Raw genomic sequence first — 18,963 nt, forward strand, 5'->3', positions numbered from 1 at the left:
TGGTGATGAAACTGTTTCAGCGCTGGTCGAGCAAGCCTGTGCGACTAAGAGGGAGGAAACTCGGCGCTCTGGGTCGGTTATTCGTTTTCTGCCAGGTCGTCACTGCCGTCACCAATGCAAGGTAGGGAATTGCGCATTATGGTGCGGTATTGCGCGGTGCAGTTACGGTATGGAGCGTTTTTTATTTATTTATTTATTTATTTATTTATTTATTTATTTATTTATTTATTTATTTATTTATTTATTTATTTATTTATTTATTTATTTATTTATTTATTTATTTATTTATTTATTTATTTATTTATTTGAAAATACTGCAGGCAGCAGCGCTGCCCAAGCAGGAGAAGGGTTGCATGTTCTGCAATAACAGTTCAGCAAACGTATTTTCATTGATGCATTCAACAATAAATTGAGGCAAACGGTTCCACTGATGAGTTGTGAGGGGAAAGTATGAATTCTGGTAAAGTTTGGTCCTGGCGAAATTTGGGCTTACTACTTTGGAGTGGTTCAGTCTACTAGATCTCTGGGGTGCAGCAAAAATACAGGTATCACGTGACAAACCAGACTTGTTGTTATACAGCATATGAAAGAATTTCAGCCTAGAGACCTGACGGCGTACTTTAAGGGATTCTAGCTTAAGCTGACTCAGCATGTTAGAGACCGAAGATGTTCAACGGTAATCAGAAAAAAATAAATCTGGCTGAAAATATCCTTAATATAGCACGGGTTCCGAACTACCGAGGCATACTCGAAAACTGGTCTGACTAGAGAGCGGTATGCTTCAAGTTTCACGCCAAGAGTAGCGTCTTTTAATTTTCGGCGAAATGGTATGATGTATTAAGGTATGATGGGGTGCGGTACAGTTTTAATATGGATGTGTGTAGTATGATGCAGTATGGTATGTGCGAAGTGCACCTTATGGTATAATACAGAATGGTACGATGTACAGTGCATAGGTGTGGCGTACGCTCTCAAACGCGCATATATCTACTGCCGCTGTATTTTATCAGAAATGTCTTTCTCCTCCATTCTTTATCCCCCATTTTCCTTTGCCTTTCTTTTTTTTTTTGTGCGTTTGTATGTAAGCTCGTCTCGAAGAAACAAAACACGCGTGGAAGGGTATAGGTAGGGTTCAGCAGAACTTGGCCCAACGCCTGGTATCTTCCAGCAAGTGCCCCTAGCAAGGCTGCAATCTGCTTGCTAACACGAAAGCGTTGAATGCCGAGTTCTCCAGATGCGGTCTTGTCAAAGTAGGCAGTCTGAGCGAGAAATAATGAGCATGTCTGTCGCATATATGTGACACGGATAGGCGGATTGTGTGAAGTCAGGAGACCACATGGCATGGTCGACTTGGCAGCAGCTGCCAAATAGATTAGCTGCTCTGATATGGGATTGAGGATTAGAAATTGAATCTTTCAGGACCATATGGGATGCTGGATCAGGTACACAACGCATATAAGCCACGTATGCACGTTGGTACGGCTTTGTTAAAGCGGCGCTTCATAACTACCCATGGCGGCTGGTCTTTTACATAATGCAACAACCTGTGACTGCATGCTAATGAGCCTGAAATAATGGAAGCACAGTTTAAGCAATGAGAGTTTAGTGCTAACGCTGCCGCGTTATATCTTTAAAGTTTTGTAAAATGCCTTCTGAAATATTTGCATTAAGAGTGCTATTATTGTATTGAAATATGTTCTATGTGCGTCAGTAATATACGAAGTCTTTAGGAAGCAGTATCAAATCAGTATAAAACAGTATTTCAAAACAAGACACGCCCACCTATGACAGAGCCCTCGGAATGCGCCAATCTGGTTTGAAAGCTGTCTGGACTTGTTTGTGGAACTGACAATCATATATATAAGTAGGATTTTATTGATACAACACTTACTATTATTAACATGTGAATATTGGCTCCCTGAACAAGGTAAAAAAAAAGCCATAATGGCGTTTCGGTTACCATACGGGGCTCTTGTTCACAATAAGACCCTCAAGGAGCAAACGCTTATATACACCTCAAAATCATCTGTGGTCTTTTGCCGTAGATATGATGAAGCGTGGCTTGGTTATTGTTCAATGTGTTGGTCGTCGTCTGGATGATTAGGCACTCCAAACGTAGTTTTGTCACAGTGTTTCTTTCAGTTGCCATCACCGCTCCATCCTAGCCTATCTCGTGGATGGTGGCCAGCACGTGCTCTCCGGATCCTCTTCGCGGCTACTCTAACGTAGAGGCTGCCAAGCTAACTGCAGTAAAGTCGATGCCTGTAGACCAGGGTAGTGGCGATTAAATAGGAATAAAGCAAGGTACACTATGGCTCATATATATATATATATATATATATATATATATATATATATATATATATATATATATATATATATATATATATATATATATATATATATATATATATATATATATGTGTGTGTGTGTATCTTAATGCAGCTTTTCTAATCGTCACAAGTCAGGTCAGGATTTCTTCCTCTTCTTCGTGCCCGCGGATTACGTAATATCGCACATCACAACCGTCCACAAAAATCAACGGGGCGAACACGAGCCTTCCAAAACCACCATATGCCATCAATCAACACAGGTTTTTCTGACATTCCAACCACGCTGGACGGCCCATGCGCTCGCTCAGTTCTCGTGATGTCCGTGCCGCTGACAACTCAACGCTGCAAAAAAGATTCTACATAGCTGTAGGTCGAAACAATAAGGCCTGATTTTGTATCCAACTCGTGTAAAATCTCACAGTAACAATCAGACACATAAAAAAGAGTAAAATATGTCGCGTCGTACAGGCAGCTAGTACTGTCTTAAGCATTTCATCTGCTGACTGCGCCACTAGAATTTCAGAAAGACTGACAGCACTGAACGTAGAGGTCGTGTGGACCAAACGTCAGCTATGGCAAAACATTTCAAGAGTTATAGGTCTGAACTGCATTGCCATACTTTCTTTACAGTTATCTCAGCAAGCACTTTGAAGCGACACACATTCGCAATGCGAGGCTTCGCTGTCCAGAAGGGACTCAGAAGACCAGCTTTGGCTTGTTGAACGGGCCATCAGGTCAGCAAAGGCCGCGGGAGTCCTATAATGAGGACCCAACCCCGAGAGTTCTAAATTCCTTTTGGGTTATAAAGTTTCTCTCTCTCTCTCTCTCTCTCTCTCTCTCTAGGCACCATTTTCTCCTGTTCTCATCCATCTTTTTTTACATCGAAGTGGATTCCTGAGGCTGCTCACAATATTCAGGCACAGTGTCCCTTCTATTGGTGCTATAGCCGAAGCGATTGTTTGCCTCGAAGTCTTCTTCGTTGGCTTCCACCTCCTTCCAGAAGACTTCAAAGTCTAATGCTGGCCCATGGCCTCCGTATTCTTCAGGAAGAGACGCGGGTGGAACTTCCTCGTGCAGTGTCTCAAAATTTTCTCCGTGGAACCTCACCTGAAGAGAACAAAATCGTCATAATGTACCAATCTCATATATCGCTCATAAAGTTACTGGTTGATATCGCACAGGAAAAGACATTGGTCTTCTTTTAAGAAACCAAGTATCAACCAGACTGTAATCAAGCTTTCGCTAAGTTCACATTGTGTGCAACATTAAGTTAGAGGCCGGGTGGTAAAAATATATATATATGCAATAGCCGCTGCTGCATCGCTTTACTTTGTGACTAATATATGAACGTTACTTACCCTTTCGACTAGCTTGGATTTCGTGAAAGTCCTCACAAGCGTAAAAAGCATGTCAAAAACGTATGACTGCCTCACGATGTGCACGACTTTCAGTCGTATTGGCATGCAATCCTGAAATCAAACAAAGAAAGCCCATTGTGACTCAACGCCTGAACCGTCACTTGATGTGGGTTCATTTCAAGGTGTATTTTGTTTCAGTGGGGACTCATGGTTTAAATTTCCTCTTGCATTAAAATCATCGTGTCCTTGCACTCTGATCTCAGTGAAGGATATGTGATCGAGGAGCCGAACGCCTGTCTGTATGACAGCCTTGATACGTTCATCGAGGGACGCGCGCAGCACTCACCAAGAGAGCAGAAGCCGCTCTCAAATAATGTTACACATAAGCCAGAATGTTAGAACTTTTCGCCGCCAACTGAAAACTTATCTTATGGCACCGACTTTTCCCACACCCTAGATTGATCGCCTTCATTTCGTTCTGCTTGGGATCCTCATCGCGGTTCTTACGTACGTTCACTGTTACCTTTCGTGTCCCTGGGGTATTTCCGACCCCTCGCTACCCGAGCATGCTGACTTTACTGACTACGCCTGCCGTCTGCGCAGCGCTGCGAGCACGGTCGTTCCCCCACCCCAACGACAGCATCCTCGTCATGTTTATGTCAGCGCCGACCTTCAGAGCATCGTTTGCAGCCCTAATGTATGCTCCCGGGTTTACGGCCACCGTACGATGACCCCTGCAAGGTTTTCCAGCGTGCTCCTATAGCTAAGCACTTTACTCGTAAATGGCTGAGAAGATGCAGTCTGTGTTAACCTTTTCAATACTGCTCCTTCAGACATGACATGTCATCGCTGACTATTCTGTCGCATCCGCATCCCTTCCTGTTTGTGCAGATCTCGTCCGCTGTTCCGCATTAGTCCATCTCTTTTGGCTTCCTATGTGGGTGAGAGGGGGGGGGGGGAGGGGAGAGGAGCTGTAGCTTCTAAGATGGCTCCGTCATCGAAGACGACGGCAAACACCGCGTGCCTACAAAGCACAAGCAGATTGGATTCGGATTCGGATGCTTCACGATCGAATGTCGGCGACGCACTATTCAGCTCCCAACTGGCTCCGTGAGTCCTGTTAATAAATCATATTTGTCAAAACCCTATTCATACTCTGTATGGGACACTTCTATACCTAGAACATCTTACGCGATCACTTGCGAATGCACTGCAGTAGGTGGCGTATTTATTAACCCAGAAATGCAGTACTTATTCCGTGAAAGAGTTTCTGAACGCCATATGTTTTTACATTATGTGTAGCTGCAACATAACAATCCGCCCACCACCACTTGTAGTTGTTTGCTACTTATTTTTAAAACCGCACCAAACCGGTTTCCTATGGAAGTGACAATTATTCGCTTTGAGAGCAGCACAAACATTTAGGGAGATAAATTTTACTCCACATTGGACACTTAGATAATTTCTATCGATATTTTCATAAATGTATCCCACAAATGCATAGTTGCCTCACAGCTATTTTCAAAAAAAGAAGCCATTGATATCAAGGGCAGCTTGAATTACTCGGTGTAAGCGCAGGAAATACTTTAAGACCAATTTTTGCTCCGCATTCGGAGCTTAGAGCATCAATTCCCATCAACATAAGTTCATCCCAGAGTCTTACAATATCTCAAAGATGTCTCAAAATTAAAAGATGTCCCACCAAGCCCGACGTGGTCCTTTCGCCGTCACTAAACAGTGACCGTCGATAGGCGAGGGAGCAGGAAAATTCGCGTAAATGGGAATGCTAAATGATTCGTTTTTAATCTGACAGAAAGGCTATAGATGCAAAAACGAGAGCAGAATCTTTCTCCTAGTGTTTGGTGCTATCAGGTTGGGTGAGGCCTTTGCAGGCAACAAGCTGATAACCTCAAACTCTCAGCGGAACCTGCTGTCGGCTTTGTTTGCTAGGAGGAAGAGGGGTGCGAGAGTATAAGAGAGCGAATTCGTCTCTTGAAATCTCATCCGGTGCCCTGATATGTTCATACTTCGATACTCGGATAATAAAAAAGATGCCCAAATGTTGGCCCCCTGTTTTACTTTGACCTCCCTTCTAGGCAGTCGTAAAAGGAAGCAAAAAGCATTTCATGCTTAAAATGATGTGTCAGATTTACGAGCTGTAAATGCGGATGTGAGTAGGATATTATAGTCCTGTACACCTCATGTCTGCACTGACTATATCACAGAATGCCTCATTAACAGAAATTAGCCCGCTGCTACAGAATGTCTTCTTACAAAAGTGCATATCTAACCGTCAGACACAATTAAAACTTCAAGAATTTTGATACTTTACTTTTGACTTGGGGGATGTCACATAGTAAAAAAAAATTAATTTTCTTTACTTTTCAGCGAAGTATTACACTCAGAAGATGCGGCGCATCAAATACAGCACAAAGCGAGGACAAGGCACAGGTTCACACAACCAACTGTTAATATGAAAACAAAGACGCAAACTTCCTTCTTCACACCCAAGCACACCACTTCTTTCACCCGCAAATAAGGCTCAACAACAACGAAATAGGTTTCTTTCCGGAAAAGAAAAAATCACAAACGTCTTTTTAAAAGTAGTGTCAAACCAACAAACTTTGTTGGGCGAGTTGGTACTTATTCATTATTAATATAAACAGCGCGAGTCAGCGCATGTACTGTGGCTTTCTTGTTTCTTGTCCCTTGTTTTCGTGTTCGCGCTGTTTATAATAATAATCAAACCAACAAGCCATGTCATTGTCAACCAGAAGCAGTAAGAGCAGTCACACATTAAAATCAAAACCACTCACCGACCCCACCACCTAAAAACAAAGCAAAATAAACAAAACTTCAACACATTCCTGAAATCAATTCTAATCGTTCATAAATATTTTGCAAGAAAATAAAATTTCTTTCTGCTAATTGGCAATATAGGTATCGCTGACACATTTGCTACCTTTCTTTTTTTATTAACTAATCCTCTAAAATTTCACAAGCTATCTGATCCCGACCCCTGACTAGGATCCTAATGCAGCTCAACAGTAGATCGCCTTCTTAGAAATGAGGACAAAATTTTACCCCTTTACGTTTGCTAAATATTTTCCTTGCTTTCCTGCTTGTTCATTAATGCACCACCTACTCTAGTTTATAATACCTTTCGACACGTCAGTGGGATCGCATCACGCCAACCCCGCAGGCTTCAAAACGCCTACCACGTCCTTCTCCCGCAGCGCTTTTTTATTTTTACCCATTTATGTACACAGTCCGCTCAGCTTACCCTCTTAGGGTGCGTAAAGATGTGAGACAATTTGACGATTTGAGCTCGACCTCCCTGAAAATTCGGGTAGCATGTTCCCAAAATTGACTGTGCGCAATTCGAAAATGGAAACTCGAAACTCAGATTATTCATGCTAGAACCGAATTCACCCGCCTCCCCCCTCCTCAAAACACTTGGCCCATCATCTAAATTTGAGCAGCCAATTCGCAAAATTGTCGGGAAGTTCGTAAATAAGGGTGGACAGTTCATATTTGAATATTTGTGCATGACATTACGCTGGGTGGCAGAGTTAAACCATCTGTCTTTTCTCCTTTTCTCGAGCACCACTCATTCCAAATTTATGACATGCACAAATTCTATATCCGCATATCTACTGAAGTTCGATTACAATCTGGGTCAATATGTCTGGCTTTGGATCCGCGGTGAACAAGACCATGCGTGCTGAATTTGTAACAGTTTTTATCTCTCACGACGCCACCATGAGCGACAACGCCAGCGTGCACACGAGCACAAATGAAGCTTTTCATATGCTTGTCTTGACGGTACTTTTCTATCCTCCTTACAGTCCTGAGTTGGCATGGTCAAATTTTGTGTTGTCTTCTTGTCTTCGTCCAGTCGTTTCTGTGCATTTAATTTTACGACGTCCCACCAAATGGCCGACACCCGAGCTCTTCTAAGATGCACTTCGTAGGTAATGCATTGAGAAAGACGAGGGCGCGTCATTACACCGTTATTATTGGGGATACACCTGAAGGAAAGAAACTTTGGGGACACTTAAGTTCCCTTTCATGACGCAATAGCGATAAAGGATCATTGGAGAGTCTCCTGGCGCGCGCCCTATCGCTGTCATTGACGCCTTGCTTGCCATAACCGAGTCGAACGAACGTGTTTCGATGGAATTGCCTGTATGATTCGTGACCTAAATATCATCCATATTTTCTTTTAAATGGCGTTACTACGTGTAACCTCATTGACATGTTACGACACTGCTCAATTCATCAGGACTTTCCGCTCTCGCAGAAGCCGATTCCTCCGTCGAACGAGACTATAATTGCCACAGCGCTAAAATTTGGTACGAAGAAGGTACGCGTGCCCTTGTTCGCCGGCGGTGCCAAGTAATACGAATTGACCGAGATCACATTGAAACGCAATACAGGCCCACCGCATATGCTGCTGCGTATTTGTGAACTTCATAAATCTTCAATAGACAGTGGTCAATAAAAACAATCAGGACACTACTCTATGAATATGGACACCGCTCGTACTAGTACCATGTACAGTTAATCACATCATCTTTACTCCCATACGCCCCACCCTTAATTTCTTGCTCATTTCCCTTGGAGGTGCCTTTCTGAGCCTGCAATCGACAATTGAATTATTGAAAGAAGTGTGCCGGACCCCAGTTCCTTTCCTTTATATTAAGGGTCAAGGTTGCTGTTCACCTGAATATATTCAAAGGCTCTCCTCAGGAGACCGATGTTGATGCTCAAGAGCTTGTCAACAGTGAACCCGCCGAAGTCCACCAGGAGCACGATCCCCAGAGTTTGCACTACGGGGTCGCACGCCATGTGTTCGTAGCAGATCAGAGCAGCACGATGGAAATCCACGTGGGGCACTTCGTCAGGTATCCACATACCTGCAACAAAAAGTAAAGTCGAGTACGAAACATTACACAGCTAGCTACGCTTTTTGATGAATATTCCGAATTAATGGCATTATAGTGGAAAACAAGAAGGAATGGGCATGGGCAGGCATGTAGTGCGAAGAGAGGATAAGGAATGTACAAAATGGTAACAAATTGGATCCCAAGCGAAAGCAAGCGTAACAGGGGGCGGCAGAAAGATAGATGGGCGGATGAGATTAAGAGGTTCGCAGGCGTCAGGTGGATGCAGCTAGCACAGGACTAGCACAGGACCGGGTTAATTGGAAGAGTATGGGAAAAACCTTCCCTCGGCAGTAGATATAGACCGACTGATGATGATTATGTACCAACTATAGGCACAGCAAAAATTTCTATGAAAGCCTGACATTCTTGCCTGAAATGTAAAGCTCCGACTAAAAAAAACTGAAGCAACAAGCCAGGCAGGCATGGTGACCAAAACAAGACACCTTGACGCCACCACCTACACCAGCACACTCATGAGAGATGCGCTGAGGTAAGTGACCAACTGTGTCAGATAACACTGCTTTCCTCTTGGAGTCATTCCACACCAAACTTCCCAGGCGTTGCATTCTACCATCTTTGATTAGGTAAAAATATCATAAAAACGTACCGCAAGGTGGGTAAGCTAAGAGCCAAAAATAATTTTGCTGAAACAATGAGGTGAGTACGGACGTCGAACATTCCAAAAGGCGTGAAACAAAACATTGCTGAATAACACACAGAAATTTTGAACTTTGTATTGTACTACACATGTTTGTAACATCCGCACAGATTGATGTTTTCTGTGTGACTCGGAATATGTATTTTATACGGCAGCAGTATTTTCTAGAATTTAAAAAATGCGTAAAATTGTACCATGTCATTTTTTTTTTAATATCAACGCGCCTGCCGGAATTAAAAAATAGCCGACTTGCTTCCTTTGATATTTTTTACGCATAATGTTACTACGGCTATAGTGCCTAGGCACTATACTACGGCTGAAACTGGATTGGATACACCTATCTGAAGAATAATGACGCTGGAGAAACATCCGCTTTTTCCACGTGATGGTACCAAAAGGGAAAGTAAAAGCAGCGGTGGATTTAGTAGCACAATTTCTTGCTAATCTAATTAATTAATTCAAATCTAATGTTTTTCGTTTCACGGGAGCAAAAAATTTACGAGGGATTTTAGCAACTAAAGTTGTGAAAGGCGAAAACCTGAGAAGCCTCATCTTGTCTAGCGTTCCTGCCATTTGCAATCCCACACTTGAACGTGCGCCAAGGAGCGCCACGCGACAGGAGCGATGGCGCACCATCCAAATGCATACTTGTCGGGGATAGTGTGAACGGTACTGCGCCTTCCGCCAGAAGCCTCATCTTGTCTAGCGTTCCTGCCATTTGCAATCCCACACTTGAACGTGCGCCAAGGAGCGCCACGCGACAGGAGCGATGGCGCACCATCCAAACGCACACTTGTCGGAGATAGTGTGAACGGTACTGCGCCTTCCGCCAGAAGCCTCATCTTGTCTAGCGTTCCTGCCATTTGCAATCCCACACTTGAACGTGCGCCAAGGAGCGCCACGCGACAGGAGCGATGGCGCACCATCCAAACGCACACTTGTCGGAGATAGTGTGAATGGTACTGCGCCTTCCGCCAGAAGCCTCATCTTGTCTAGCGTTCCTGCCATTTGCAATCCCACACTTGAACGTGCGCCAAGGAGCGCCACGCGACAGGAGCGATGGCGCACCATCCAAACGCACACTTGTCGGAGATAGTGTGAACGGTACTGCGCCTTCCGCCAGAAGCCTCATCTTGTCTAGCGTTCCTGCCATTTGCAATCCCACACTTGAACGTGCGCCAAGGAGCGCCACGCGACAGGAGCGATGGCGCACCATCCAAATGCATACTTGTCGGAGATAGTGTGAACGGTACTGCGCCTTCCGCCAGAAGCCTCATCTTGTCTAGCGTTCCTGCCATTTGCAATCCCACACTTGAACGTGCGCCAAGGAGCGCCACGCGACAGGAGCGATGGCGCACCATCCAAACGCACACTTGTCGGAGATAGTGTGAACGGTACTGCGCCTTCTGCCAGAAGCCTCATCTTGTCTAGCGTTCCTGCCATTTGCAATCCCACACTTGAACGTGCGCCAAGGAGCGCCACGCGACAGGAGCGATGGCGCACCATCCAAACGCACACTTGTCGGAGATAGTGTGAACGGTACTGCGCCTTCCGCCAGAAGCCTCATCTTGTCTAGCGTTCCTGCCATATGCAATCCCACACTTGAAAGCGCGCCAAGGAACGCCACGCGACAGTCACCGCAAAAGCGGGACACACTTTGTCCACCACAGTATGATCCATTAAAGGCTTTTGCCTTAAAATACGAAGTTATATTTTCGCGTAAAAAGCTGTCATCTATCAGCGCCCCGTTATAAATCAATCAATCAATCTTTACTGCAGAGCACGTCACAGTTGACCCTGTGGCCTGACGATTGTTTAAGGGAGACCTGTTTACACTTCTAGCTTCCTCCTACTCCCCGCTGCCTTTTCACTATGCCTGATGGCAAACTTCTCGAATAAAAAAAAAAGTGTACAATAGAGGTTTACATTACAGGCAGGCATCTGAATATTGTGCAGTCAACCAGGCATACGAGGGAAAAACGTTTCTTCGCATTGCAGGGGCACATGTGCAATGAGCTAGTTGTCCGGCTTTATTTTGCTTTAATATTCCACAGTCACTTAACCTTGTCAACACCAAGAAGTAGTAGTAGTAGTAGTAGCAGTAATAATAATAATAATAATAATAATAATAATAATAATAATAATAATAATAATAATAATAATAATAATAATAATAATAATAATAATAATAATAATAATAATAATAATAATAATAATAATAATAGGTTAACAGGAAAGGAAAGGCGCAGCATCTGTCACACTTGTTCTGTGGACACCTGAACCGCGCAGCAGGGGCCAAGTATCGCCGATTTCTTTTATACGATTCCGTATACATAACCACTTTTCCTCAGTGTTAACAGCGCAGCTATCGGGCGCAGCGGCCAACTAATATTTTAACCTACACTGATATCGTTCTCCTTTGCTCTGACAAGGGTCCATTTGAGACGTTAACAGTTGACTCAACGGTTCTGTGGGTGTCATGCTGCTATAAATTTTGATAAATCTAAAAGATTTCGGTTATTTGATTAGGGTATGATATCAATTCACTTTAGTGGAACAGGCTGTGAGCACCTGGGGGTTCCTCGTGTACTAAGTTCGCAGGTTCGCAACATTGGTGGATACTGGGATTGACAAACCTTGTCTATGAAGCGACAAATGCAGGCTTTAAATTCGCGGAAACTCCAAGTGTTTTTTCGGGCACTAGTAGAACTCTCTTTTAGCTGAAAGCTTGCCTGCATCCTCCAATACTTGAATTTAGCGAGAAAGAAGAATGGGAACCCACGTGCCGTGACAACATGTTTCTAGTTCTGGAGTCTGGCGTAACAGGCTTTCCTACTTGTTCCTGCATCAGCTTGTTTCACGTTTTTTTTTTCTATCTTCAAAACGGCAAAACACACTTTCTAGAACCTATACACATTAGGCGAATATGGGTTCATTCGCCTTACCTATTCGCTCCGACTAGACCGGCTGACGAAGGGTCTCTACTGGGATTCCCTTTAATGGAAGTGCTGACACGCTCAATTTTCAACCGAACACGTTTCTCTCTGTGTCCTGTATGGCCTCTCTAAAAGGCAGGTGACTCAATTCCTTTGTGAGATGTTCCCTACACCATCGTATCGGTAGCCTTATCCTAATCTGGAGATTCTTGGTACCAGTGTTTTCAAGCGTATTATACTAATATAAATTTAATCTTCGAAAAAAAAAAACGTTACTCCTAAAATCGCACACACCAACGCTGTCTGTGAAGCCACCTCTTAACGCTGACGCCATAGAGGGTTAATACGCGAGAGATCATAAAGTCTTGTTTTATTCTATCCGTAAAGCTATGTTCTCATTAGAAGAATGTTCAGGAAGGAAATCGGAATATCACCATGCGGCACTAGATTTTCTGCTATCGAGGAAAAATGTGCTACGTCTTGCGATGTCTTTGTATAGCTTGTGGAAGAGCCGTATGCTTCGAAGTAACCGACTTGGTGGACCACCTAACGAGCATTGACGTCTCTGCTCCACGAGATCAATGCGCTTTGGAAAAGAATAGTTTATGAGTATATGGTGCGGGAATGAATACTAACTAGCTACCTTGCCTCGATGCATGCGTGTAGCTCCCAGAATTTGGTACTTGTGACAATGGGGAAATAAGGAAAATAGGGGGGGGGGGGGGGAGGAGAGGGGGGATAGCGGGCTCGTATTGCTCAACCCACTGGGGCACGCCTACGTTCATGTTTTTCTTCCGCCAGTATTCATATGCAATGCACAAAAAAGCAATGCTGGTTAGTCATTATCGCGCCCAGCGGCCAGCTGACTGCTGTCAAGAGAGCGGCTCGAGTCCCATGTAGGGCTTAAAGTATTCGTTCTTTAGCTGTTGCTTCCATTCAATGAACTGTTGCGCTCCTGCGCTCCTATGTTACTCGAAACGGACAAACAGCTGTGCCTTGGAAGATGATATTTAGAGGACTACGTTCAGCTTCTCCGCATTTAGTCGTGAAAATAAATAATAGTTGTAGGAATGCAGTTTGTCTCCGGAAGGACTGAATATTTGTCCAAAAAGATAAAAAACCATTTATTGAAGAGAGTAAGGTAAAAAGATTCTCGTGTACTAGACTGCGGTAAACCACTCTTAAGTACTTTATAACAGTATACTAAGCTGACATAAGCGCATATTGGAGCAATGAGGACCCTCATTTTCCTCTAGGGCTCCTGAAATGTCATGCTTTTCTCTCTAATGTGTGCATCTCACAGCACGGAAATAAAGCCAGATATGCACAAAACATGTTTCAATGGTGTTCTCGGATACAAATAATTATATTTGAAATTGTTCATCGCACACATATACACACACAAAAATAAAATAAAAATCGGTGACTGAGTTCACTCTGATCCTTGCGTGAATACTAAGATATATGCGGTACGTGGTACTTGCCCGGCCGAAAGACGAAGATGGGGCGACCATGCACGTCTTTCTCGGGCATCATCATACAAAGCTTCCGCGCGGCCGGCAGCACGTTGCTGGGCAGAAACTCTGCGTATACGGACTCACTGGAGGCTCGGTTTCTGTAGTAGTTTCGGATATTTCGCAGAGCCCCCTCGACGTCGTACTTCCGGACCCGCAGGAAACGCAGCAGGAACTCATCGTCCTTCCTGGCGTTGAGGTCCAGTTCAGCTGTAGAGCGACATAAACACACGTACTACTAAAAATAGCGTCAAAAGGAAATCTCTCCCTTGAGCAAAAATTCTAAAATGTTAAGGTAGGTACATAGTGCATCAAAGGTATTGCAGTGTAGCAACCCTCGAAACTCAAGCTCTCTTGGTAACGAATCAAAGCTTCCATCTCACTCATGGATACATTGCTAGCTTAACATGCGCCTTAAGTGGCCAAATATATCGCTATGAATAGACCTTGTGACCTATAAAGGGTAGCTTTAACAGTTTCGTACTCACCATCCTCCACGTGCTTCCTCTAGCTGAAAATGGGATATGTATACGAGATACTGAAAACAGATACGCTTTTACAGCCATTTACTGAGTAAATTTCGATCACCTGGAGCTCTTTAACGCCCCCTCACATTGCGCAGTACATGCGAAAAGGAAGGGAGAACTGGAACAGGAGAGGCATAGGGGGAGGCACATTAAGGTCCGGCTCGTAATCCAGCGCGGATATATGCGAGGAAGGTCCGGCATCACTCAAGCTTTGTTACTCTTGTAGTGTTTACGAGGATTTGCAATACTTCCCCTATCTCTATATGGAGTGGCGGATCCTGACTGCCTCCCTTCAGAGAGCGGCGGTAACACTGGTCGGATTGAAACAGGACTGTTTATCCACGTTGTAACCAGACAGTTCACAGCGAGGCTTTTCTCCTTCCATAATTAGTTTAGGATGTTGAGATAGATTCCCGGAGGTAAAAAATACTATGATGAGCGTATTATAAGATAACAAAAAAAAATAGGCTCTGCTCTCAATGGTAACTGTGACATCACAGTGACATCATGGAGCTTGTGCGCTTGGCATGCCTCAGTTCTGTGCAGTGCGTCGCTGCGGTTGAGACATTAATGGCCAATTAAACGCAAGCCTCACTTTCAGCCAGGAACAACTTCTGCTCAACAGACCCGAACTCGCACACAAGAAACATGATTTGCGACAGGGAGAGGCGTTGTAGTGGTAAAACTTTAATCTCCAAATAATACAGAATAAGCGTCAACCTAACCGCCTACACGGCGGCCTGGAGCCCTTGGACCCGGTGGAGTGATCGAGCAGTCGGATTACACCTATCTGAATGTCAGGATACGAGCTCAACAGTAAAGTCTCCCAAAAACTATTCTGTTTTGTCTCTTGATTTATATTTTCGGTTTCTGGACACGTCCATATCATGTCTGCGTCCCGTGAAGCATGCACATTCGTGTGGTCAGAACCGAGCAGGGTGGTGTGAACGCACGATGTTGCCCCCAGAGCGAGTGATGGCTGCTCACGAAGAAATCAACAGCAAGCGGCACTCAGCCGTTAACTGTTTTTAACGGGTTTTTGTCTGATGAGTAAGGAGCTGCAAAGCGACGAGCGTTAATAACTGATAAATGTACATATACATGCGCCAAAAGAATGAGGGCGCTGAGCGCCAGCCGAATCAGGCGCAACGCCAAACATTTAACATTCTATTTAGCAAGAAAATACAGCATATGCGGTCGCCAACTTAGTGCTTGGAAAGCATCATCGGCCTAACCAGACATTGTGGTTTCTTAAGCCTTGTATGTATGTTAACGTGCAGTATAAATTGAATTTCATGTGTCGAAGGGCATATATATTCCAAGCACTGTTGGCTCTAAGTAAATCATGCAAATAAAAAGTCCTCTTCGGCGATTGTGTGAGTATCCCATTCGAAACGCAATGCCCAACGGTTCCTTTCCATGATACATCAAGGTTTGGATTATACATTTTTTTTTTGTGCACAAAAATCTATTGTACGTTTCGAGCCGAAGTTAAATAAAAATGAGGTAATAAAGAAAACATTTCAATGTTGTTGTTTTTTTTTTATTCTTTCCTAGAGCCAGAACAACGGACTTATAGCGCAAGCTGCGGTTCTGGGCATAACACTTTCCCCCAGTGGGTTACTTTTATTCTAATGTATTTCAATGTGAATATTACGCCGCGTCCATTATCGTGCTCGTGTGCAGCACTTCCGCATCTCTGCCAAACAACCCCGCCTTTCGCAAGGACATTCAACGTGTTTTCGTAACGCCCAGTAGCCTCGAAATACATCGTTTTCGTGGGTATATGATGCTAATGAAAGGTCCCGTCACTGCGTGCTTAGCATTTTGCTTCTTAGACGTACTTTTTTTAAACTTAACGAAAGATTAAACCATGCCACAGGACAATGAGCATTAAAAAAAGTCGAGCCCCGCCGTGGTGGTGCAGTCATTAGGGAGCTCGACTACTGTGCCCAAGGACGCGAGATCGAATCCCGGCCGCGGCGGCCGCTTTTAAATGGAGGCGAAAAGCAAGGCGCCAGTGTGCTGTGCGTTTTCAGTGCACGTAAAAGAACCCCAGGTGGTAGAACTTTGCGGAGCTCTCCACTACGGCGTCTCTCATGGCCTGAGTCGCTTTGGGATGTTAAACCCCACAAGCCAAACCATTAAAAATTTCAAAAATTAAAGACGTACTACAATGTCCGCTAAGATACCTTACTTTCCGCGCAGTGCGCTCAACTTTGTACACGGAAAAACTATAAAATTCGAGACGTATTTGTAGTAAAAGGTTGAGTTTAGTGCAATATTGAAGGACTCGGGTCAGGGTCCGAGAATAGGAGGATTTCCTCCGAACTGTTTCTATTCATATACAGGCGTTGTGCTATGTCCTGCCTTTTTGACGTACTGCGAAATTCTTCGTTGCGCAGCTTAAATTTTCTCCGTTAAGTCATTATTGCTCACTACGAAAACATGACGAACTTTCACGGGCGCAGGGATCCAATATTTTGTGAACTCAAACTAGAAACCCTCTCTATGTACTGCACTTGTTTATCTAACATCCAGATTGAGGAACTGTTCAAACTTCGCATGTTCGGCCTCAGTGAAAACGAATAGAATGAGCTCATGCCGCATTGATGGTTGCAGCTTGGTGGGATTACTAAATATTGCTCATTTTATTAAGCAAAGATGAATACAGTTGTCTAAACATGACTGAATTGCAGCGAGGGAAGCAAATTTTCGCTATAAGGAAATATGCAAGCATGGCGTGGTTTATAGTAAACAAAAGAAATGAATGTCAAGAATTAAAACGATTCGTAAACAACTAAAATGCTCAATGCTGACCCTTAAGCGGCCGTACTGTGTACCTATAGCATTTCTTATAGAGCGCTACTTTCATCTTGAACTTGTATATCTAATCAACGTTGCCGGCGTTTTTAACTGGGAGAGATAGCTTAAGAGTTCGTGAACCTTTTCTGGAATCAATGCCTGCTATATTACGAATTGCTTTCACATGAAGAGAACACGCTAGTGGCCGAAAGCGCAACAATGACAACGTAATGGTGCCTCTCTTGTTTAAACTTGCGTGTCGAAACTATTAATTGCCACAAATTTCTAGAAGTGAGCTGCCATTAAAATATAGAGCAGACATAGCATTCCGCTGTTTTGCAAGCAAAAGTACATAATGAAATGTTTCCGAAAGTATGGAGTTTCAAATTTGACGCGCCCGAAGTTTCGCTGATGAAATGTGCTGCACACGGTCCTCAAAGACACACTTACGCAAAAAAAAAAAAGTACTTTAGGGTTTTCTAAATTGTTTTTTTTTTTTTACCCGAAAGGTGGTGTTTGCGGCGCTTCAACTTAAATTCATTCTGTATTTCAGAGACTGAAGTTCTGCCAGAGAATTCCGCATTAGTCCGTTGAATAGTATGCGTTCGAATAGTACAGTATTTCACATCCACAACCACTCACCCTCTAATTGTCGCTTCAATTCCGCCAGGGTCTCCTGCCTCTTTGCTGGGGTCTCACCTAACTCCTCATGGGCTACTCGCTGTAGGCGAGCGGAAAGTGTTTCCGGTGAAGTATCGATCGCACTGTCAAAACATTTCTTGACGTAAACTCCCGCCATGGCTGATACACTGTCGAAGGAAGAGCGGCCAACGCGCACAAGTATATAGACCGATTTACTAGTTGCAGCTGCTCGTACAGCTGAGCTTTCAAGGATGCGTCCATGACCAAAGGCGGGTCCCTTTCCGCGATGGTTATTAGAAGACAAATGACGACCGCGTGCGGGAAAGGCGACCTTGGATGACGCAAAACCTCATCTTTAAGCGCGTTGGGTTCGCCTTCTCTTAAGCCTATCTCAGCGCCCACCAGGAAGCGCAGGGGCAGTGAGTGCGGGAAGAAGGCGGTTGGAGTGAGTTGATTACGGTGACGTACGTCGACGCGTTTGATACTCACGTCCTTGTTGAAATGCTGTGAATAGCCTTTAAACTGCGCTTTCCCGGTACGTTTGACCGATTTGCAAGCAGAATGTACCAGCACATGTCGAGCTTTCGGGCGAGTCGATAAAGGCGTATAACAGCTTGAACATAACAGGCAAAGGCCGGTCGCTTCGTGCGCACGAGACATTTTCAATGGCATGCTGCGGAATGTTCCGCAAATGTCAGTGCGGAGGCCGCCAGGTAGCGCGACACTGCATAATGCTTTTTAAAATCTGCAACTGTGGTTAAAGAGCTGGTAAGTCTCCTAGGAGTAGCATGTCTTACTCCACCCCCAAGAGTTTCACAAGGTTCGACTAACATCTCACTCTCCAATTTCAAAGGAGGAGTCTTATTTGGCACCGCCTGCCACGTCAAGTGGCCTCGTGACGTCACACAAGCATATAACCTGCCAAATACCCCCTGCCACAGTCATGCATGCCCGCTATTTTATTGCGAAAACAATACTATGCCAGGTTCTGGCCCTGTCGCGTAGCCCGTGGCCGCAGCCACGAATGACCATGAACAGCCGCGAAGAAGATAAAGACGAAGACGAAGAAAAAGAAGAAGAGCGCTCGGTAACCCTCAGCTAATGCTTTCGCTCCATATTCGGTTAAGCAGCATTGAACCTTTCTCGTTTTTTTTTTCACTCTCAAAACCGGCAACGGCGGCTTTCCCGAAGAACAGGGCCTTTGACGGGAGCCTTGAAAGAACAGCGCACAAGAAAACTG

At 44.3% G+C, this 18,963-nt stretch overlaps 1 protein-coding gene across 1 annotated transcript; it reads right to left on the bottom strand.

Moving 5' to 3' along the window:
* Positions 1 to 2,443: 2,443 nt before the first annotated feature.
* Positions 2,444 to 17,880, bottom strand: LOC146186132 (alpha-tocopherol transfer protein-like). The gene is made up of 4 exons (XM_084605630.1): positions 17,724 to 17,880; positions 8,418 to 8,611; positions 3,693 to 3,803; positions 2,444 to 3,441 (listed from the first exon to the last, which is right to left on the bottom strand). The coding sequence occupies exons 1-4, from the start codon at positions 17,878 to 17,880 to the stop codon at positions 3,211 to 3,213; spliced, it is 693 nt and encodes a 230-aa protein (XP_084461756.1). The 3' UTR covers positions 2,444 to 3,210.
* Positions 17,881 to 18,963: the final 1,083 nt, after the last annotated feature.

Source organism: Amblyomma maculatum, chromosome 6, assembly GCF_055883805.1.
Source record: "Amblyomma maculatum isolate TAMU_Amacu chromosome 6, ASM5588380v1, whole genome shotgun sequence".
Taxonomy (NCBI): domain Eukaryota; kingdom Metazoa; phylum Arthropoda; class Arachnida; order Ixodida; family Ixodidae; genus Amblyomma; species Amblyomma maculatum.

Bases quoted from the DNA above. Each gene is read 5' to 3' on its own strand.
- LOC146186132 (XM_084605630.1), bottom strand. From the start codon at position 17,880: ATGGCGGGAGTTTACGTCAAGAAATGTTTTGACAGTGCGATCGATACT. The intron at 8,612-17,723 runs GTGAGTGGTTGT...TTTTTGTTGCAG, and splicing joins ATTGAAGCGACAATTAGAGG to GTATGTGGATACCTGACGAA. The intron at 3,442-3,692 runs GTAAGTAACGTT...TGTTCTCTTCAG, and splicing joins AATCCAAGCTAGTCGAAAGG to GTGAGGTTCCACGGAGAAAA.